This window comes from Epinephelus fuscoguttatus, linkage group LG23 (genome assembly GCF_011397635.1).
Source record: "Epinephelus fuscoguttatus linkage group LG23, E.fuscoguttatus.final_Chr_v1".
Lineage (NCBI taxonomy): Eukaryota > Metazoa > Chordata > Actinopteri > Perciformes > Serranidae > Epinephelus > Epinephelus fuscoguttatus.
The window spans coordinates 22,948,258-22,972,719 of NC_064774.1; the positions used below are offsets into that span (position 1 = coordinate 22,948,258).

The 24,462-nt window shown below is 40.0% G+C and overlaps 1 protein-coding gene across 4 annotated transcripts in view; it reads right to left on the reverse strand.

Annotated features, from left to right (window-relative positions):
- kcnip4a (potassium voltage-gated channel interacting protein 4a) overlaps positions 1-24,462 on the reverse strand; it is a 172,484-nt gene that overhangs the window by 123,053 nt on the left and 24,969 nt on the right. The window contains exons 2-3 of one of the 4 annotated variants that reach the window (XM_049567794.1): positions 22,292-22,486; positions 21,394-21,543 (exon numbers count right to left, since the gene is read on the reverse strand). The exons of the other annotated variants lie outside the window; for them this stretch is intronic. Coding sequence (XP_049423751.1) covers positions 21,394-21,532 — 139 coding nt within the window. The 5' untranslated portion in view covers positions 21,533-21,543; positions 22,292-22,486. The remainder of the gene's footprint in view (positions 1-21,393; positions 21,544-22,291; positions 22,487-24,462) is intronic. 4 annotated transcript variants of the gene reach the window in all.

Sequence of the window (24,462 nt, forward strand, 5' to 3'; positions counted from 1 at the left end):
ACCTTCATTTTGAACAGAGACAAAGCGTGGTGCATCTCAAGCATCATCATTAAGGCAGCTATTCACCTCTGGCTCTGCACCAAAGGCAGCGCTGCCTACATCTGTTAGCAAAGCAGGTGACCTTCTATGTAATTGGTGGGCTTATCAAACAGAAAGGCATGCAGTCTATCTTATAATGCGAGGGCAAAGAAGTTAATTCATGGGGCCCCTGTAGCTTGCTAATGCATGCAGGTGACCTGACTGAGAACATCAGTGACTGGTGATGCCAATTCTGTAAAGTTTCACTCAACACAGAGCAGCGTTTAATATTAGTGAGCACTCTTAAACAGATGAGGCATCTTGTTAGCACAAGGCTAAAGCACTAAAAAAAGTTCCAAACAATGAGTGCAGCTGTATTCTTAAAAAACAAAAGAGCCTGTCAAATCATTCTGCTTTACGTGATCCACATATAATGGTGTACTTCCCAATTTCCCAGAACCCATTTTATTTACCAGGAACTCCACATTATAAAACAAACAGAGGGCAAAAGCTCAGGTTATTAATTGAATGCAAATGATCAAAACAAACAAACAAAGTTTCAAGGTCCACCGGAGCTGAAGCAATTAGTCTATTAATCCATTAGCTGATCACAGCAATTTTTTTTTTTTAAGTTAATTAATCATTTCAGTCATATTTCAAGCTATAATGCCAAACATTGTCTTGTTATAGATTCTCACATTTGCAGGTTTTATGGTTATCTTTGGACTGTGGTCCAGCTAAAATAATCTTAATATCAGTACTAACTCTGAGGGCATTTTTCAGTAGTTTTTTATGACTTTTAGTCAAAACAATTAATCAATTAATTCATCAAAATAATCTGCATCCCCAAACTGCACTCTTTATTTGTTCTTATTCCACAAAAGAAAAGCTTCAAGTTCCAACTGGCTCTTTATCAGTTTGCAGAAACAATACAGAAGAGAAAAGACCGGCCTCTTCACTATCACATACACACAGTATACATGAATGTATATACACACACACACAATGTGTGCAGAGCTGATAACACTCCTATTCTAGTCTAATGTGTCTCATTTTCTCCGTTATAAACCAAAACCAAACAGCCCAGAATACAGCAGAGAATCTAGTTAGAGATCAAGAAATACATGCAGCAAGAAAGCACATGCTTTTACAGTAATAAACTGGAAATTGCAATGGAAGGAGAGGGACTTCATAACAGCAGCACAGAGAGAGATGACTGGATCAGAACACCATGAGGCTTCCTAGAAAGTCGATGTAAGAGGTACAGAAAACCTCAGATACCAACAACTAATGCCATCTTCTAATGTTACAGATCTTGCTCATCTTTATTTCTTGTGACATTTGAGATCTGCCTGAGTATATTTTTGACACTGAAGGGTTGCTGAGGACGGCAAAGAGAAAATGACAAAAGGAAAGAAGGAGGAAATCACAATATATCTGAGTAATGAACACATCATACCGAGAGACAGTAATGAACTCCTTCTCAACCTCATCATTCAGTTTGATTGAGTGAAGGGTCAGTGTTCGTTTTCACTGAGAGCAAAAACAATAATGATCTGGAAAGCGTCAGCCCCCCCATATTTACTGTTACAGGCCAGCCGGGTCTTTAAATATGGTGACACACTAAAGTCACAGACATCATGAATCTCAACCTCTATTCTGGGAGGTGACTGAATGGGGAAAAGGGAGCAGAGTATGGCACCAGGGAAATGTAAATGACATTTAAAATATGGTTTTACACCGTAGAGTGCTGCTTCTTCTATTTGAAATAGAGTTGGTGTTGAATGTTAAGGTAATGTCTCAGAACCTCAGTTTCTTTATTGGCTTACGTCTCTGAGCAACACCATTTCTGTTGCAAGGACACATGGGCTGAATCCTCTGTTCTGTCTATAAATGTACTGTCACATATGAAGCATATTAAGAACAAAGAGTCTTGTTAAGGTCTTCTGGCAATTAATTTTAAAGCTGCAATATTTACTCTCATATGGTAAAATGCTATGTTAGCGAAGAAAACCTCCCTATAAACCCCCCCTACGAATATAAAGCAACCAGTAATACTGTTATAGAAATGATTATAAGCCAAAATGGAATAAAATTCGGACATAACCACGTGGATAACACTGAATTGTAGAATACTTTCAATGTCAGAACAATTCATGGCATGTCTGACTGACTCCTAAATCTGGCTTTAGAGTTACAAGATACTGACACAAGAAACGATGCATTTGTTTTGCCCTTTACTCACAATGTGATGAATTGTGACACATGAGGACACAGCTTTAGCTCTGTATTTCCATTTCCAGCCTGGAAACGCTCAAAATGTTGTTGATAGTGTGGAATGAGATGCAAATCTTGGGTTTGAATAAAAATCACAGATTTTCTAGGGCATCGATCTTGATATGCTGGCCCGGCACTCCGCATGCAGATCAGTCTGTTTAGGATTCAAACACCTTTTCCTCAGAGAAACACAAATGCCTCTTTCTCTCACGATTTAAATATGCTTGTTTTAAATATTTTTACTTTGATACATTTTCAAATAATAGCTCAACTCTAGTTGTATATAGTAATCATGGGAGAGTTGGTTATGTAAATCTTTCTGAGTAGAAGCCAATCGGCCTTTCCTCAGCCTCTCAGGAGTACTGAATGTGAGACTAAGCAGAGCCAATAAGGGGGTAGAATCCTTGTAAACATGCTGATGAAAGCCAGTAAAGACCAATGTACATGCACAGGATTTATATCTCCTCAAGCACAGCCAGGAAAATTCTGTCTCTATTTATTTGACTTTTTCCCCCCTTTAAAGTCCTTTTAAACAGTTTTTTCCCCCACAAAACCTGAAGTCACTGAACCAAAGAATGGACTGAGCATTTGGATGGGGTGTGAACATTAATCCCAACACACTAAATCATTGATAAGAGCCACAGTGTGCTGGAGCAAATTCACCAAGGCCACCTTTACTTGGCTCGCTAATAATGTGGCAGAGGTAGCCCTGAGCTTTGATGGAGGGGGGAAAGATATGAGGCTGGAGACTGAGTTTACTGCTGTGTGGCTGCCTTTTATGTCATGATTCAGAGCTAACCCACAGAGGTCCACTAACTGCCATTGTTATGGACCATGCAGAGACTGTATCAACTGAGGGAGCACTTAAAAAGGAAGTGAATGCAAAATGACACAGCAGAAGATAAATCCAAAACTCAACAAGACTGAGTGCTATCTGACAGGACAAGTCAGGGACAGCATCAGCTGCTATGTATGTTGTAATCTCAGTTTACCATTTTAACAAGACTATGGCCCAATCCCAATACAGCCCTTGCCCCTACCATTTAGCCCTTACCCCTCCCTCTTGCATGTTGACATCGGGGGGTGTTGGGATAGAGGGGTTGGGTGAAGTGTGAGGGTTACATGACCCTCCAAACTGAGGTCTTTCAAAGGCACACTTTAAACCAAGTGCTTTGAGAAATCATCAGCAACATGGCTGTACAAGCAACAAAATAAACCCACAATGGATTTTCTTTGTTAACAAAGACTTAAAATTACAATAACCATCATATTATCTTAGTCTTTTTTTTAAAGAAATAATTATTGTTATTAGGTTCCAGCCACAGTTTCATATACCTCCATTATTGGATATTTACAGAACTACCTTTTTTCATAATTTGTACCACCCTGAGCCAAACATAAATACAGCAGGAGTAACAACCCTACTTTTACAATCCAAAAAACAAGACAAAAGACGACCAAAAAAACCCAAGAGGAAATAAGTACATAAGTAAATGGAAGTACACACATCACCACCAGGCGAAACAATAACATTCAAATTACTAGGATATGCTACAGTCGTGTGTTATTAATCCCGAGGGTTCCACCGTGTCTAAGACCGGTCGCCATATTTTGATAAATCCTTCAATATTGTCATGAAGGATGCAAGTCAATTTTTCCAGAGGAATCTCCTTGTCCTTCAAGATCCAAAATTTGAGAATAGTCTTCCTTGTTATGTGTAAGAGTATTCCAATCAGTTTAGCATTATGGCTGTAAAGAATACAATGAAGAGGTGATAGCGCCAAATATCCTATCAAGGCAACCACTTCATCTGTCACTTCTCCACAAAATTTCTGTATCTTTGCACATTTCCAGAACATATTTAATAAATTTAATAAATTGCATTTAATAAATGTAGTAGAGCTCAAACCTGCTCCTGCCCCTCAATAATCGTGTACAATGAAGGCTGTGTAGAATTTTAAATTGCATCACTCTATCGGAATGTGTGTATTTTCTATAACTGATGCCCAAACATTTTCCTCTATTCGCAATCCATGTCAATCTGCCACTACTTTCCAATGTGATCTGTAATGTGATTAAGATTTGAGCCAAAATGTTCATAAAAATAGGAAATACATCTTTTTGGTAGGGGTTGTTTGAGAATGTCCTCAAAGAAAAATACATTTGGGGCATATATGGTTTTGGTATATAATGCCTTATTTGAGGATAGCTGAAGAAATGTGACTGTTGTAAAAAAAAATAAAAAAAAAAAATACCTGCTGTCTATCCACTGTCTCTCTCTCATAGAATTTGACAAGCCAGTCCAGGCCCCTTTCTAACCAGACCCTAAAGACTACATTTTGGCAAGTGAAGGGGAAATCCAGAAGTGGAGGAGCAAGAAGTGAAAAATGGTTCTCAAGTTTCAAACAAATATTAATTTTATTCCATGTGTTCAATGTGTTTAGAACAATGAAGTTATTTTCAACCTCCAGTGTTACCTTCTTGGATTTTGAAAAGGGGCAGTCCTTTAGTGTCAGTAAACCACAATTGCTAGACTCCATACCCATGTATCTGTAATATATGGATTCACCCATTCACAAAGATACCACATTTTAGCTGCCCAATAGTATAGTTGCATGTCTGGGACTCCAAGTCCCCCTTGTTCTTTGCCTCTCTGTATTCTACCCATTTTAATTTTGACCATTTTAAACATTTTATCTAAAATCATAAAAAAAATTGAGTTCACTAGGGGGTATAACATCCTAGGTAAAATATTCATCTTGAGCATACTTATCCTGCCTAACTAAGAGACCGGTAGAGCTCTCCACCTACGCAAATCTTCCTTCATACACATTATAATTGGTTTAAGATTTAACTTTAACCAGTTTTTTAAGAGAGGGACCAATTCTTATGCCAAGGTATCTCCTTCAGTGACCAATGAAAAGGAAAGCTACTGGGAGCATAGCCTACTAGGCACCAATGGGCATGGCATCAGTTTTTGATAAGTTCACCTTAAAAACCTGATATGTGTCCAAATTGCTGCAAACATTCAAGCAGACAAGGGAAGGTAGTATCTATGTCAACTACGTACAGCAAAACATCATCCACGTATAGCAAAATTATATGCACCATACCTTTAACACTGAAGTCCTTAATCATTGACATAGTTCTAATGAGCTCTGCTAGAGGCTCAATAGCCAACGTGAACAGAAGGGGGGTTCAACAGGCATCCCTAGTGGGTTCCACGCTCTAATGTATAAAAGGATCACAGCAGTAGGCAATAGTAATAAGCACTGCTTTGGGGGACAAATACAAAAGCTTCACCCAATCAATGAAATCTGCCCCAAATTAAAATTTTTCCATAATATAAAAAAGAAAGGGCCGTTTAACCCTTTCAAAAGCTTTTAATGGGACAAGAGATACCACAAAATCCTGTAAGCCATTATCCCTGGCTAGCTGTATTATGTTCAGAAGCCTATGATATTAATAAAGGGACTCCTTCCTTCAATAAAGCCTGTTTGATCAGGGTTTACTGTTATTGATATTAATGGTTCCAGTCTGAAAGTCAAGACCTTGGCCATAATCTTTGTATCTACAATAATGAGTGATACAGGCCTATACAGGTCCTTGTTTTGTTTTGTTGTTTTTTTCTTCAGGCAGATGTTGGCTAAAGACAATAGTGGGGAGTGTTGAAATGGTAGTCTTGGTATTAACCAGGTAGGGAGTGAGCGTATTTTCAAAGGCCGTAAACCATTCCACCAGAAACCCATCTGGGTCTGGGGATTTTCCACTGCACATCAGGGTTATCGCTTCTAATATTTTCTTCTACTGGACAGATCTACCCAGAGATTGTTGATGTTCTTCTGTTAATGTTGGTAATTTAACTTCAGAAAATAACTTGTCGGGATCCTCTTTGGTGTTGTTACTGTCAGATTTATCTAATGATTTGTAAAATTATACAAAAACAGAACTAATGTTTTTCCTGTCAAAATGTCTTTCCCCTCCTGATTCCCTAATCTCTGCTTTGGTATTATGATTTTGTTTCTGATTAAGCAGGTGTGCCAAATATTTACTAGGTTTGTTCTCATATTCATACAGTCGCTGCCTTTGGTAAAATAATCACCTAGACGCTTTCTCATTCAAAATTGAATATAGCGCTGCTCTTATGTATTTTAATACGATTTGTTTTAGTTGGATTAGATTTATAAGATAACTCTGCTTTTTTATGATCTGTTTCCAGTTAGTCTTGCTTTAGTAGCAGTGTTTTCTTTTGGTGTGACATGTATAATGAATCCTATAATATAAGCCTTTGCAGATGCCCAAAGAAATTCAGTGTTGTTTCACTGTTGCCATTCATATTAAAGAATAATATCTCTATCTCTGTCTCCATCTTTTTTTTAATTTCTTGTCCTTAAGTAAATATTGATGGAAATCGCCACCCTTGTGTGCCAGATGTAGCTTCTCTCATTATCATTTCTAAATAAACTGGGGCATGATCACTGATGTAGCGTAGCATCTATTCACATGTGATCACTTGTCCTATGATCTGCGGTGGTACAAAAGCACTATAAAAGAGCCTTTGTGCTCCTCAAAGTCTGCTGCTACCCCAGTCCAAAATGAAGGAGGTGTTGGATTAGGAGGATTTATGTTCATCATAGTGACCTGTATACCTAAATTGTACCATAGACAAGGATGTATCTGCCCTCAGAGTTCCTTTAACACATGCTAAGTACAAATGGATTGACCCTGTGTATTAATATAGTGACTCCTCTGGTATTAGAAGAAAATGATAAATAATAAACCAAGCCTTCCCAATCTCGCATGAGTTGTGATGACTTGTTTATCAATTGGTTGTATGAAACTGAAGTTTTAAACTAATTGCAAGCGCCCGGACGACTGCAAAAGAAGCCTATTACAAGAGAAGTCACCACAGCAGAAGACGGCATATTTGCAATGTCCAGCAAGCAAATTTGTGAATCCTAGGATAACGAAGGAATGGCTTGCCTTACTCTGCCTCTGACTGGCTTACCCTGACATTCTCAACCTAACCCTAACCAATCCCACTCCTCTTGCCTAAACCTAACCAGTCAAACCAATAAAGGCAACAAGTAGTAGCCAATCATGGGGAGAGTACGTTGAGCTATTCCTTCTCTATTCGAAGATTTGGAAACACTCATCGCATCTATTTAAGTACATGCCAGCATTGATGGGATGGGATTGAAGGGTTTCATAGGGAAATATTTCAGCCACTACCCCTTGTAACTAGTCCAAAAGGCCAGGTGGCACTCAAAAATGAAGGGAAGGGGTATAAATAAGATATCGGTTGGGCCTAAGTGTCATGTTAGAAGCTTTGTAACACAGCAGTGCTTTGAGGTAAACGCTGTTTAACGGTTGAGCTTGATAAAAGTCTAAATTTAGGATGTGGGTATGCTATCATTTTCTGATTAGAACAAAATGCAAAGTATAGCTGAGGCAATGGGAATTTCACCCAATGATGGCACTAGTAAGACAGACAGGGGATCACCAAAGGTATTACATTTTGTCTTTGGGAGGACATGAATGTCTGTACCAAATTCCATGACAATCCATACAGTAGCTGTTCAGAACAGACATTTATTTACCTATAAAAACATAAATGTCTCCATCGTGGTGATGCTGCATGAAAAGGATCACCAAAGTCATTAAGATACATTATCTGGAAACCATGAATGACTGTACAATGTTTTGCCCCAAACCATCTAGTAGATGTTATTATTTGATAAATTCATCAAAGGTGGATTTATTTAACTTCTACCTAAAAACACAAATGTACTCACAAAAAGCCTACATGTGCTTGAACAATTGCTTAGGATCAAAGAGAAAGAGCTAATTGTTTGGTACATTCCCCACAGTTATCTCATGAGGCCTATTTAATTGGAGATCCTTCGAATGGGGCAGAAGCTACCTTAAGGGGATGATTAGGGTTCTTTTAATTATCTCAAAACTTTTAAAATCTTTGTCATTACTGAACAAAACATGTTAATTAATCTTAATAATTTCATTAGCAGTATTTGTGCTCAGTTGGTGTAAATTTTCAAACCTTACTCACAGTGACTCACAGCCTTGCTGGACTCAAGTCCCAACACCCAGAAAATATTTCACAGTCTATGACATTCAAAATGGCAATTGCGAGGGTAAAATCTTCCTAGTATGCTCCACATCATTACAGTAATCAGATGGGGGGCTGCTATGTACAGTAGGTTTGGCATGAAATAACCTTGCTTAATATTCAAATCACAGTTGCCATTACATCACAAGTCAAGTCATTCAGAATCCCCAGGGAACAATTAGGATTTTGCATATGCTTGCCTATATTACTAACCAGCCCAGAGCAAAAACACACTGAGCAAATCAAAGTACCTTCCACCCACTACTGTGGGAGAATTACCTTACTCTGCAACCCAAGCTGGGACTTTTCTTGACCGAAAATACCTCACAGGTAGCAGCTCTGGTTTTCTTTGTTTTGAGGATGTGAAATACATTCCATCGCAGTGTCAGCTTGAAAACATGTCATCAAATAGATGTATCAACTATAAGGTGTTCCTGGAAGTAAGATTATTCCACAGCTAGAATAACACTTGAACACTTACAAAGAATGTACCATGCAATACAGTCTTAGGTTGTGACAGGACAGGAATATACTGCGGTTAAAATATCACATGTTCATTCTATTTACAAACTTTTAATTCACTTATTCTACAGCTACACATGAAGGCTTCCCTTGAACCTTTTAACTCTGGGGGGCACAGCACTATTCTCTCTTGTAAAAAGCTATTTACTGAATGACTGCCCTGAAGATGAGAAAAATAAAACAACTCAGTCGCTGCTATGGGAATAGGCAAATTACACCCACCACCATGCAGTACAAATGATCATTACCACTGTAATTATTGGAAGGCCATCATGTTTGAAATTCATCAGTAGAAGTGGATTGCCAGTAAGCACTCCTAGAAGTACGAGGAAATGCATCACAAGGGGATTACGTGGTGGGCTAATGTCCTCTGTTTCACAAAAAGGTGCCATTTCCCAACTAGTGTTTCCTGAAAAAGAGTCAATGTGTCTTTGTAAACAAGCACTGTTTGAGTTTGGATCTATGAATGATGAACTGAAAGTTACTTATCTATTTGACAATCTAAACAATCCTTTAAATAATTTAGATACTGAACATTTTTTGCTCCAATCCATGCCACTACACTACAGTCTGAGTGTAATGAACTAGTACTATTACTCCAAAATAGGTGCCATTACTTAAGCAGTTCCATAATGTCAAACAAACACACAGCAAGAACTCATGCAGACAATTTATTCTTGCGAGTGACTCTGTTAGTGTTAAGACGGAGTTAACTGTCATAACAAAGCGTATATTGTGCCATGCTAAAAAGCTCTGCAGGCCAGCTGAGAGCCTTCGCTTTTCCATGACCTCATTTTGTTTGGTTTCTTGCAGGAGGTCTGGTGTGGTTTGTTGACCCAATTTCTGTGGGGTGCGCAACGCGTCTGCCGATAGACCGACATGCACAAACTGCAACAGTTACTTAAGAAGGACAGGCCTTGTCCTCTGGGAGCACTGATACTCCTTGTTTTTCCCTCAAGTGAGAACAAATGGGACTAGTGCCATTAGTGGAGCAGCAAATATAGAGGTTGGCCTTAATGTGGAGCTGCATGGGTGAGAAATTCCCAACCTTGTTCTCTGTGAAAGTGAGAAAAACCTAGAAGTGCCATTTAAAAAGAATGTCCTGGACTGGGTCAATGCTACTAGGGAACTAATAGGATGCCAATTTCCAGCTGAACAGCAAGAAAAATACCTTCACTAGGACATAGAGATAACAAAGTCACGCACCAAGGTCAATCAAGGCACAACTCTGATAAAAAATATGCAATATTTCCAATACAAGGCTCAGTATCGTTTGTAAATTTCAAATAGTATTGCCAATACATACTTTAGTTTCTATACTGGCATCAACAAATTATTTCTTTCAGCCCCCAACTAGTTTAAGCAAGGTTTTCTATAAAGCCCTTTTCAGTGATGTTAGCACCATAGCTCTTGGGTGGTCATGTCAGTTGGTCCACCAATTTGGTCCACACCAAAATATCTCAACAACTACTGGATGGACACGCTCATGGTTCCCAGGGCCCAGTTGTTCAAAAAGTTTTATCTGGTTCAGAATGATCCACATTTCAAAATCCCAACTAATCCAACTGACTTTTGTGCCGGTTTTTCAAAGCATAATTGGATGGGATCACCCTGATCCAGATAACTAATGCTCTTATTTGGACTTTAAATCACAAGTGTCTTTATTTGAAGAGACAGGCAATTGTTAAAAACGACTTTTGACTGTCACTGTGATTAATTAAAACTTAAAAATTACGTAATTTGTGTTAATTAAAACTTAAAAATTACGTAATTTTTGTTTGTTATTGACAGCTATTTGGGGGATTATTTTATGGGGCAAAATCCTTAACATAGGCTAAATAAGTGGCCTAATATCTACTTTATCTATTTTGTTATTGTGACAGTTAAGCAAATCAAGTGTGAAATATAAATGTGTGTATATATATATTCAACCAATTTAAAAGTTTTCTAACATTCTGTCCCTAAAATCCACCCTGAATGCAGCCTTCTGTTGGGATCAGGATAAACTTTTCAAATTACTATACTATAAACTATTCCAGTCCTACTAAAACTTTTAAACAACACATACTGGAGGTCTGATCATGATCGAAACCAAGACTAGATTACGTGATGAGATTTGATCCAATCTCATATCTGAAATCCGATCAGGCTACTTCTGAACAATTGTGCCCAGAGGATTATGTCTACTACTTTGGTCATCTTCTGACTATCGCACCACCATGAGGTTGCCATCAGGGTGGTTTTTAATGAAATATAAACAACTACTTGATGGATTGCCGTGAAATTTGGTCGACATTCATGTTCCCTTCTGCTGAAATTGTAATAATGTTCAATTTCATCCAGTGACAGCATCAAGTCAAAATTTTAATTAGTCGAATCCTGCATGATCAAATACCTGAACTGCTAATTTCCTCTTGTACTACTGGGCAAGGAATATTAAGACCATAATCTTATGGATAGACGACTCACACCAGCAAGACAATTTGCTAAACACGGAGAGAGAGGATTGCTTACCTTTCTTTATAGGCACAATTGTCATGTCTCCAGTACCTCTGAGTACATCAACACATGACCACAATCCTATAATACTTGGTACAATTCATATCTGGAAATAGTTAAACTTTAGTCTCAAATTGAGAGACATATCTTTCCCTCCAAACAACCCCTCCTTCAAACCCCCCTAGTTTAGATGTTTTCACCCAATGGATGTACCAAGGAATCAACACTGTGAGTGACCTATATTTGAAGGGGACTTTTTCCTCCTTCTAAGAGCTGTGGGAGAAATACAATTTGAATACCAACAATTTTTTCAGATATCTTCAGGTTAGGGACTGGGTGAAAATGTACACGCAGGATTCAAACACTGCAACTTCAGATAAACTCGGTGAATGTTTGAAATTTACACTGTTCTACCAAACGCCCTTCATCTGAGGTTTACAAATGTGTATGCATGAGGAGATGACCTAGGTCAACAACTCCCAAATGATAGATGGGACAACAGCTTACAATATCTTCACACTTGATTAAAAATGCCAGACGTTGATTGATACAGTTCAGTGCTGCACAGGTTAAACTATTCAAAATCTAAACTGAATGAAATATTCCCCAATGTTTCTCACAGTGACACAATTGCCAGTCCAAAGAAACCATTTTGACCCACAGTTTTGTACTTAGCCCAGAAATTGAAAGCCTTTAGACTCTTTTTCAATATACTGAAAATTCCACTGGAGCCAGATTCAAAACTAATCATACTTGAAATATCAGAGGCATTTAATAAATTGACTGCTTCTTATCAACACTTTGTCTCCTATAGTCTAAAAGCAGTAAACAATGGCAGGTGAATGGGTGGTTTGACAGGTATAACCCCCTTCTTTTTCCCATCAGCCTCAGCTGTACCGTGTGTTCAGTGCTAACGAGCTGTCAGCATGTTAACATGCTAATCACAGGTGAACATGGCAAATATAACAGGTCTGTGTTTTGATAATTGCACATATCCAAAACCTGTTGATGTTGAAGTCTTTCATAATGGTTAAAAATAGAGTTTCTTCTTCCAACCAGAGATGTTGGCCCTTCTTTTAGGCATGCATTTCTACTCCTGTTGGCTTGTTGGTCTATGTACACCACATGTATGAACACAAACTGTTGTAAAAACTCCAACTGAGACAAATATTCTTAATGTTCTGTATATATGTCTAAAGGATGTTCCTAAAACCTCCTATCCAGTGTCTTAATTTCACAATGCTTCATTCAGAAAAAGGCCTAATCCCGAATATCTAAATCGAACATGCTGTTGTATCAAAGTCATACTACTGTCATATTCAGAATAATAGCAGAATATTAGCGTGCATGTAAATGTAGCCACTGTAAATATGTTGGCATGGTGAATAGTATGAATAAGAGTAAGCATTTGTATTGCAGTGAGTTTCTGTTACAGAAACACACTGTAATCGATATATGAACTTTCATCTCCTAATTTAATGTTTCAGTAAACACCAATATAAGAGGTTTGGCAGTGGTTTAGTTACAGTCAAACGTGTCCAGGTTTATCGGTCCAGCTGCAGCAGGCTCCACTCTGTTCAACAGATTTCTGCTTGTGTCTCAGAGGGGCAGGTTTTTATTCTGTTGCAGGCTGCCAGATTCAAGCAGCAAAAAATAACTTTTCTTTGGCATTTCGGACAGAGCTTCCACCTTCAGCCATCTGTCTCTGTCTCGATTCCTGTATGTGCACCATCCCTTTCTATTCCTCTCACCATTCCTCCTGCTAATTATTCCATCCTTTCTCTCTCGAATTATCTATTGTCTCAAACGTCTCTCTCGCCGTGTTCTATTCTTCACCTTCCACTATGCTCACAGAGGTCCCTCTTGGCTGCAGTGGACTGCATTGCTTGCCGTAAGAGGTTGCTTCCACTTACACAATATCTAACTCTGCTCACTAGACTCACAGGCTCAACTGCAGGGGATTGGCACATAAAACTGTGAGAGCATTCAAATGGCAATAGCATTAAAACCCCCCTCGAAGGCAAAACTTACTCTCTCAAAGCTTCTCAGAATGTTATTTGTATTTTAACTGCATTTTTTAAGTCTTTACTGCGCAGTTTGTGGGCTCTTGCTATTTCGTCACCAATGAAGTCTGGCAACAAGAAAGCGTGTGTACATCAGATAGTGAGCACATACTGTATACTCGGGCCAGCCCATCATTTCTATTACCTGGGTGGTAATTTGCCTTCATAATGAGGTTGCAAAGTTACCATCATTTATTCATTTTGGTTTCAGTCAGGTGTGCAGAGCAAATATGTGTTCTTAAAAACAAAGAGCTGCAATTAGAGCTTTAGCAATACACCCTATTGACGATACAACAAACTTAAGTGCACCACTCTAAGTCAGGCTCTTGTAAAATGAATCTTGTTTTGAACACTGAATCAATATTTCTGCAACCAGAACTTTTACTTCCTTATGGATCATTTTTACTACTTTAAGACTGATGCTTGTTGCAAATCATGCAAATCATGATCTTAATTAGCAATGTCAAATATCTTCCTGCCATAGAACGGCTTTTATCCAGCATCTTAACATAAGCAAATACGAAGCACATTACAGCTGTGATAGTCAGGCAGTTAATTCTGAAGTGTTTAACTTCAGTTCTTTAAGTAGTCTTTATTAAAGTGCATTCAAATTTGCCAAACGAGTTTATTTTCCTCAAAAAAAAAAAAAAAAGGTATTTTCATTTGGATCCTGTTGCTAGTGAACCATGGAAACTGATCAGAAGAGAGTCAATCTACAACTGAAAAGTCTACAACTGAAAACTGAGGGACTACTGAAGTAAAAGTGCTACTAAACACCCTCCTTTAAAGATATATTATCAGTGAAATGCCAATAACACAGCATGCCTATCAAATTTGCGGTAAAACAATCCAAACTGCACCAAAATTACAATCTGCTCGCAACTTCACAACACAGAATGGCATGTAAATGACAACATTTTTCTCCCGTGCACTCCGGAGACACAATATCAGTGAGCACCTTGTCATGTGGGACCAATCTGAAGACACTGGCGCTGTCAGGTGGCAGTTTCACTGGGGTGCTCCCAGTAGGACTTCAATCTTATTTCTGCTTCTTCCCACAGTGACAGGTTGATGCAGTCATCAGGGACAGTGCCCACACCTTGTGCTATACTTGCCAACAACATGTCATGTTGCGCGTTTGTCATGGAAAAATGTCAAAGTAATCTTTCATAATAGACTGTGATAGAGATGTCCTGAGCAGTATTGCTCTGTCTGCAGTTTTGCCCATTAAAGTAGGGTTTTAATAAATGCGATAAAAATCTTGTGCATGGGCACTGCCAATCTTTTTTTTATTTTTTTTTTTAAATGAGGAACCCATGGCTCTAGCTCAGAGCTGTACCTTGATTTCCAGATGATTAAACTTTGAATTTCTGCTTATGGTAACTAAAGTTCTTCAATTTATGTCTGTTGCTGCTGCAGGAAATGTTATTTCTTTGTGTGCATGTGTTTTTTTCCCAGAAAAGGCCTGAACAAAGTCAAGAGATTAGAAAAGCGAAGTAAAAATGTCATGAACTGTGCAACATTTGGATTAGGAAAGTGTGCAGTCATGTACACATGCGACAGGTTACTTTAAAATGCCTTTACTCAATGCGGTAATGTAGCAGCTTGGAGATGCTTATCCTTCATGTTGAACATTAAATACATCACACCTTATCAGACACCATCTCTGTGGGGGGATATGAATGAATTTGCATGGTCTTTCAGGCCTGACACTGAACCTTTGCCTGCTGCTTGGATGCTGGCTGACAAACAGGCAGGGGAGATAAATTAGACCGTGACAGGGACAGGTGTGTTAAAGCCGAGTGACACAGACACAAGAAAGTCATTTGTGCCCTGCGGCAGCCCAAGGCTTACGAGGTTTCACTGTACCGAGTATCAATCAGGAAGGCCTATTTATAGAGGGCCCAGGCCGCTGCTAGAATACAAACACTTGACTGAAGTAGGTTACCGGCAAACGCCTGTATCACCGACAGACGGGAGGACAAAGGAGGACGTGTGAGGAAAAGAAGTTAGCCAGGTGGGGGATAAGTTATGCAGAAGCAGTTGATGATTAATGACATTGACAACTTCACACCAACCTTTTCAAGACTAATGTTGTCATCTATAGCTATATTAGGAGCCTTTATTTCTCCATAGTGTTTCCTGCTCCATTAACCACAGAGCAGAGACACCTGTTGGAAGATACTTTTTCTTTTAATCTCAGTACTTTTTTAAAGATGAAAATATGATGATACATTCAAAAGCTCCACAACAGCTACTACACAGACATTATGTGAGACTGTCGACTGCTGTTTCTAAAGTTAAGGAAACTTTAAATGTGAGTAAAGATAGGGGTTTGATTACATCATTGTTTCATTTCTACAGCAGTGCATATGCTCACATGTGGCTTCCTCTGTCTGTGGAAAAACACCTGCATGTGGCAACGAATGCATATTTAATCGTGTGTAGAAGGAGTTCCCGGTATAACATGGACAAAAGGACCCGGCTTGGTTACAAAGATGCCCGGCACAGGGTCACATGTTGCGCTGCTCGGCATCTCAGTTAGCTGTATCCAATTGACAGGATGGAGTGTGAGAGATATTGTCTGTCAACAGGCTACTTTAAGGTGTTTTACAAACAACAAGGTTCGCCAGGGTCGTCTATTCTCTGACTAATCCCTGGCTGTTAGCAGCAAATCCCTGTTTATCAACAGAGGGGTGCAGGTCATGGCCAAGTCTGAAAAAGAGAACGCCAGACTCAGTGTTGTGTGACATAATGGAAAGTGCCTCTCGAATCACGTGTCTTTCGACTGGTTGATATTTGAGCCATTTATAGAATTGTTTGGGAAAGTATTAACTGCATTGCACAATGACCAGCAAAAAGCTTTTCAACTGGTCATAACAAAGCAATGATTATTAACTTATTTTCCGCTCTAAAAAACATGAATTTCAATGCAGGCAAAAGTGCACTAATAGCCAGTGTGGATTGGGTAATATAAAAACCACTATATCCAAAAGAATAGAACTACCCTGCTAATAAATCCGAGGCTCTGCAGGTGAAATACATGCAAGCTTACAAGTATGCAGAGATGTGAAACACGCTGTCCGCTGCATTTCAAAAAAATTTGCTCTCGTCATCTCTGAGCCCATTAGTTGTAAACAACGTGAAATATTTTCTCTCTGGCTGTCACCGATACTCGCTAGCGCTATGAATAAGATTAATGTCATGGAAAGGTATCACTGTTGGAACCCTCCCCCCTATTCTCCAGCAACCATTTTCACAACATATGAATCAAATGAATGACAACAGTAGGACATGTCTGCATCTGAGCCAGCCAGCGGTCCCCAGGCAATCGCTCTTCTTCCCCTCTCCGCCGATCTGAGAGGCTGCATGCTGCCTCAACTTCCCCTCTAATCCATCATTGCCTTTTCCCATTTCCACCTTAGATCCACTGAGGCCTGCACTCTTGACCAAGTGGGAAAACAGATTAAAATGGAAAGCAAGTTGCTTTACCGAAAAGCAGACCTATGACCTAAAGCTGTTGGCAAATTTGTGAACTTGATTCAAAAAATCCTGCCTGCTATATCACGGTTCAGAATTACACTCATCAAGGACACACACCCCGGGACTCTCTTAATGAGATTTAACATTACCCTCAAAATAGTGCATCACGGTGTTTGGTATTGTTTCTCAAGGTTTAAGGGTACTTTTAGCAAGGCTTCTCATCATGATGTCGCACTGTTGGATATGGCAACACACTGCGAGCTAACTCTTGGCAATTAAATTCAAATCAGTAAAGGGAAGCGTCGGGATTTCTCACAATACATTTTACACAAAAATAGATTGAGGAACATATGCAACCTTGAATTTACAACTTCCTCATAAGGATTCAATACTGGTGACTCAGCCAAAACATAAGTGAATGGTTTTTCAGGCAATTTCTGGGCTGCTGGAAAGGACATGACCCTGAAAGCCAGCCTCAAGGTGGTAGGATTCTGCCCAGGTAAAGCTATGGGGAAACCTGGGACATGCAGGTCGATAATGTATATATATATGTATGTTGTATACATAAGTGGGAAACAGTGTGTCCAGATTGCATGTCTAAAGCTATGTTGATCTGATACAGATCTGAGGAAAGTATTAACCAGAGAGTGGAAAGGTGTACTGGCTGGGGTGGGTATGAAATGGCTCTGCACTGTGGATTTTCCATTGAGCAATTTGCTTTGTTGAAATTCTCTTCATCTTTAACAGTAAAACAAACAAAGGAGGCCAAGTAGCAAACCAGTCAAACAGCTTTCCATCATGTCTTCCACAGAAAATACAAGAGCCCTTACTGTAATCCACACTCACTGCATCCAGAGAGAAAAAAACAAAACACACAAGTAGGCAAATCCCACGAGTAGCATTTGCTGCTGATGATATGTTTTATGATGTGTCTTTCATCATCCAATCATTAAGCAGAATGCAAGCCGAACATCAATATTCATATCCACCTGTCATTGTATGTTAATATTGTGCTACTATGCCCAGCACAGAGAAACATCTAAGCTATAGTGAGTGCATTTGGGGCCACTGAATGACTGCTGCAGTGCAGACATTCACAGAATTTATGACTGTGTCACTACCTGAGTGTTAAAGGGACACGTGATGTATTCAGGGGGAATGCTGTCACGAACGGTTGTTGTATTAGATTATATCGGACAGCGCTCATGTTGATATTGTGCCTGCTCTGTACGTAAGCCAGGTTAACAACTGCAGCATGCTGCATTATTGACAATAAGCATTGTCATCTTTAAATGGCCTGCAGTGTTGTTTTTGTTTTTTTATTCAGGCACTGCTGCAGCAAATGATGTACATGTTCAGTGTTCATGTTTATGTTTTACTATCATGAGCAAATAAAATGATTACTTTAAATTATCTTACATTCAAATTTGCTCAATTACATGTTATTTAAGGCACTGTTACTGAACTGCTCTGAATGCAGCAAACACTGTTACCATGTTAGTCATTTATTTATTCTGTAGCTTGCTGCCCTCTCCTGGCAGAAAAGATGAGGTACAGCGATGGATTACTAACAAGACAAAAGTAGTGATAAATTCAGATTCTAATTCTGCCATATTTTCTGAATATAGTGAAAATAAAACTCAGCTTAAACATGCAACAGCTGTATGTGAATATGATACATATAAGCAGCGTACAGTAAGTGGTGCTTTGGTCCCCCAAATTTAATAAAAAGCAATATTTCTTCAATGTTGTCAATGTAGTCAATTATCAACAAAACAGGCGTTAAAAATTTTGGGACAACCAGTACTATGTGTCATTATTTCCATCACAGAGACAGCAGGGATTTGTAACAGTCTGTCCTGTAGGCACAACATGGGGCCTGTGTATTTCTAGAAACACCTGCTTTAGTGAGCATGTTCATTTTCTGGAGACTGCTCCGACATCCGGAGGGTACGATTGCCACCTGGCAGGTTTATAGTGTGATCATCTGCGTGCTGAGAGGTTATTCTGGGCAACACAAGGGATTATGTTATTAGTTTTAATGTCGCCTAATGACGAGAACACCTATAAACAAACATATGTTGCAAGAGAAGGCTTTGAATCCAATGTAGCTGTTAAATTATTATTATTACCGTGTTAATTTGTGTTCTATAATTCATGGTTTTATTGATGTCTGTGTTAAATACACACATCAGGCAAAGAAAAGGTGACAGCAGTGCTCAGCAGTTCAGCAAGAGAAAGTTTAATTTCAGACCTGAATAAATGTTGAAAACGTATCTTTCTTTTAGTACTGCTGTGCTCTTGTTTCATCTACCTTGAGGTAAAACTTAAGGTGGTATGAAAATGCAGCCAGTCCTGGGATGAAGGCAGCATGTTTCCAATAAAAACAGAGCAGTGATAGAATGAAAGTCTAAACAACACTCTGTCTAATTCAAATGTGCCTGACACAAACACCTGGGTCCCGGTGTGGCTCCAGCTGTGGCCGCCAGCTCGCATGTTATAAGAGGGATAGATTCAAATGACAACTGTGCAGGTGCACACATACACACACAAACCCAGAGAGAGGCCAACCCAGGGCTAAGCATAAGAAGAGACTACACTGATTATGTGATCAAGAGACTGCACCTGCCCCATTGACACCGATCTAATCAATACAGAATGAGAAAAGTTTTCTCTTTTCCTACAAAAAGGTGAATATGCATAATCTGGCTTCTCTTATTCATGACGAACAGCTGTTTGGGAGTACTTCTGCTGTTGTTTTTCCCCCTGCAGAAAAATCTTCACTGCAGATGTCATTTAGTCCCTACGGTGACTTTCATGACTGTTTAATAGCATCCTAAATCATACCCAAACACAACCCATTTATCTGACAAGCCATATCAATGTGGAACAACACCTGCCAATTACGAAAAGCTCCAGGTTTTATGGTAATGCTTTTGACATGTCACTGAGCGATAAAACAATCAGGGGAACTAAGCAAGTGTCACTAATGAACAGCAACAACGGATGAGGAAAGACACTGCAATCTCATAACTTTTACTGCAGCCAAATAAATACTCAAGAGAAAACAAAAGCTAAAAAAATCTTTGCTCACATTACATACGCTTTCAGAAAAATACCATACCTGCAGTTTGTGAAAAAGTTCTCAAAAGTCTGCTACTTAAAAGAAACTTTTAAAAAGGGACAAAAAAAGCATACAATTTTTCCTTATTCAAAAAAGAGGCTTGACTCTAGCTCTGGTGTATCTAAATGTGATGTAGTGGCCTTGGCCAATGACAGCCAAGGGTTCTTATTCTGTATTTTACTGCCTGACATGTTGCCTGTTCCAGTGGCAAGGAAATATAGCTATAAATCCTATCCTGTGAGACCAGTGTGAATACATAAACCAAGACGTAATCAATACATATCTAGGTTCAAAGAGAACTAATTTACTGAAGCCATCTAGTGTGACTTGTGGTGCAACGCGTTCTGATCATTTGTCACTCCAGAAAAATCATAAATTCTGATGTTCCTATGAAGGTGAAAGGATGACTGATCAATAACACATTAATATGTTTTCAATGGTGCTGACAGCCTGACCAGTGTTTCGACAAGTACATTCTGGACTCTGGGACTTTTGCTTCATTTCTGCTGGTCAGAATTCAGGTTTCCAGTACAGTTAATGAGTGTATAGTGTTACGGTTGAATCTAATCTCAAATATGTGTAATTAGATTACACACATTGGTTTTTGCAGTGCTCTTTAAGTGCACACTGTACTTCTAAGACTTCCCGCACACTGCTCTCCAGTTTGGACAGCTTTCTCTTGACTATGATTTGGGTAACTGGTTTTGTGATACAGAATGTGACACATAAAGCTGTGACAATGGGATAAATACATATCAACCTTGCATTCTTGTTTCGGTCTTTAGAAAAATATAAGCACAAAATTTCACTACTTAGGCTTACAAAAATTTTGTTTGCCTCTGATATTTTACTCAGGTTGGTTTTATCATCTTTACTACCTGGGCAAAAGGAAACACACAGCCCTTAAAACACCCCTTTTTTTTGCTGCAAACAATACAGTAAATCTAAAATTTCACAGATTAGTTTCAAGCACAAAACAACAGTTAAATCTGCTTCCATGCCCACTAAAATGCCACTTCTGTTCCATGCAAAAATCGTTCATTCGTCCTTCACTCTGAATGTCAAGGTACCCTACTTTTTCTTTTTCAAAAGACACTGTATTCACCAGACAAATCAATTCATTTTCATCTTCTTCTTGTTCATCTTACAAATATTGACACTCTGGCTAGAACACAAAGTTGACAAACAATCCTATAAATGAGAGGCAATCAAATCACATTCCACCACCTAAGCTGTGCGTAGCTGGTATCTGTAGCCACAAATCTCTGCGTTTTTTGTACCTTTTGGGTTTGGGGAGGCCCAGGTGATGATGCGTCGCACCAGGCAGCAGTTGAGCAGGACTTTCTTGGAGAAACCGTGGTCTTTACGGAAATGCTGCAGGTCCTCCCTCCACTGGGTCCTCTTGGCTGGTGAACACATGGCTGGAATCTCTCTATTTTTAAATACAGTGTGTCGTTATTTGCTACGCTGAAGTAAATTCTGTACAGAAACAGGCCTAATTATGTGGGTACTTCTCAAAGGGATGTGAATGTTGAGGTGATTATTATTAGCCTTCATGGCCTCTGGTAAACATTAAAACACAAATAGCTACAGCCACGGAAACAAACTGTCAAGTTCAGGCAATACACCTGAGAACATATGCTAATTTGGTGTGGTTTTTTGCCCCGAGTTATGCATGGGCATAATGAAATGCAAGACATTTCAGCGTGCCCTTTTGGAGCCGGAAAATCCTTGTCTTATGCACCCTTAGCTGTTTCAAGAAGCCCAGCTACTCCTCCAACTATTCCAGGACTAGTGATGGTAAGAGCATATATACCAAGTTGATTGTTTTAATGCAAACTGGTGTGCAATGATCCTTTGCTGACTCACACCAATTAAACCAATAAATATCCTGATTGTTTCAGATAATCATCCCTGAATAAAAGGAAAAAAATTGATGGCATTAATTAATGAAACATGACCTAGCGATACCATACCTCCTTCAGAACTATGATTACACTCCCCCTGAAGGTCCCATTTCAAGAGCAAAAGTTCCAAACATCAACAGATCATCAGCTGCTCTGACTGGAGGGCTTTTGGTTTGCTCTCAAATCGCAAATTTATATCCTTCAATGCACAAAAATTGATGTCCAGTGCGAGCGCTAACACTATCAATTGTCCCTCTGAGCATCATCTTACCTTGCAGGATAAAGCACGATGTGCACGCTCTCTCTGCTTCCTCAGTCTGCAAGTGATCCTCAGGTTTCACGCGAGCACTTTCCCTTTCCTGAGCTGATCAACAGAGTGTGAAAGGGGGGTGGGAGGAGGAGGAGGAGGAGGATGAGGAGGAGGAGGAGGAGGAGGAGGAGGAGGAGGAGGAGAGCGAGGACCGCTCTGTGAAGCACAGAGAGAGTGAATGGGTGAGAGAGAGAATTGCTGGAAGACACTATGGCTTTGGCTTCAACTTAGAGGACCATGTGTGTATTTATTCAAGTATCAGTCAAAGAGGAGGCAGTCAGGTCAGAGATGCTGGTGGCTCAGCATTCACAGTGGATCCCTTTGATCGTCCTCCTTGAGCCTCTTAAAACGCATGAAAGCCTTCAACACACGCACGCACACACGCACACACACACACACTTAACATGCCCACTCCCTGCAACTGATCTGTCTCACAATCAGAAAAATCTATAGTTGCAATTTATCAGCATCCTCAAAAGGTTGTAAACCTACTCTGGAGGGGAAAGGGCTGGTACTAAACCTCAGTGCTTTTTTGGTACTAGCTAAAATGTGTCTATTCTGTCTAGTATAAAAAACAGTCAAGCACAAAAAGCTGACGCTGAGTGTCTAGTAAGATTCACAGTATTGTTCATTCATTTGTTGATCACATAATTCCTGACTTGGATCAAAATTTTAGACTGTTTTGATCTGTTCTTTGAATGACTGCTTGTATTGACATTTCAGTGAAACCTGAGGCTTTTCCTATATAAAAGGGGCCACAACATAAAAACCACTGACAGGTGAAGAAGTAAATCACAATGATCATCTTGTTAAAATGCAATGCATGTGGATGCTACTTGACCCAAACACCAACACAGACTAAGTACACCCTCTCATGGTAACAGCACCCCTGGATAGCAGTGGCCCCACCAGAGGCACAACGCACCATGCCACACTAGGGCTGGGCGGTATACCGGTTTGTACTGAAAACCGGTATTTATTTTCGTTATGATATGAATTTTTCATATACCGCAATACCGGTGAATAGCCCAAACAACGTCCGGAACGTGCGCGGCGGGAAAGTGTTTCAGCGGGGACCCATTTCACCGCTGCTCACCACAGGCACGCTTGAGCGGGTGAGAGTGAGAGCATAGAAAAGTTTAGAGGTGAGAATGGCTGCTGGAGAGAGTCCTGAAAGCAAAGCAACTGTACACGATGACCCAGAAGAACTCATACCAAAAAGAGCAGTGTTTCCCCTGTATGCAACTAGCAGCGGCGCACCGCCGTTTACAATTCTCCTCTGCCCTCTGTATCGCGCACGGCGGAGTTTCGCCCCGATGCGCGCGCACACACACACACACACACACACACACAAAGCGCACACACACAGGTAAGCACACTAGAGCACGGCTCGGACCGCATTTTCCTGACCGAAGACGACCCGTCCCGAGTCCGAGGCAGTTACGGCCAGGCTCCACCGGGCATGTCAGCGGCGCGACACGTCTGCAGCACGAGTCCCTTAGCAGCTCACCCCCTCGGTTAAAGGGCCACTGTGTAAAATGGGTTGAAAACCGTTGAAAACAGTGACATCAGTGGTCAAATTCTAGATTGCAGGGCTCACTCACTCACCCCTCCTGTCGGGTAAATGACGGTGGCCTCGTAGGGACAAAAAGCCTTGCGCAGACATGAGTTTTTCAGGAGTAGGTCTATCTAGCGACGAAGTGAATGTTTATTTAGAAATCTAAACCATGTTACGATATTGTAATGAATCCCTCACGAGCAGGAGACCAGAGTAGCGTTCGGGAAAAAGGCCAGTTTATTTGAGCACTCCAAAAACTCCAGTAACACTCCAGGGGGGTAAAAGACTCCGTCCCAAACTCTGACTCTTCTAGCGTAACACACACACTCCATACACACATTCTCGTTTATGATACCTAGCGGGCACCCCCTCCCCTCTCTGCTCTGCCAATCTCCAGCCCGCACACTGACTGACAGCGTAGCCAGTAAAGAGAGCTCAGCTATTTATTTAGCCTAGCAATATCTCTGGACTATAGTAGCTGCAATGGACGACTTTGAACGCAATTTTGAAGAGTTTCTTGTAGCGGACACAGACCCAGAGCCATACCTGTTTGAGCCGGAGCATACAGATGAGG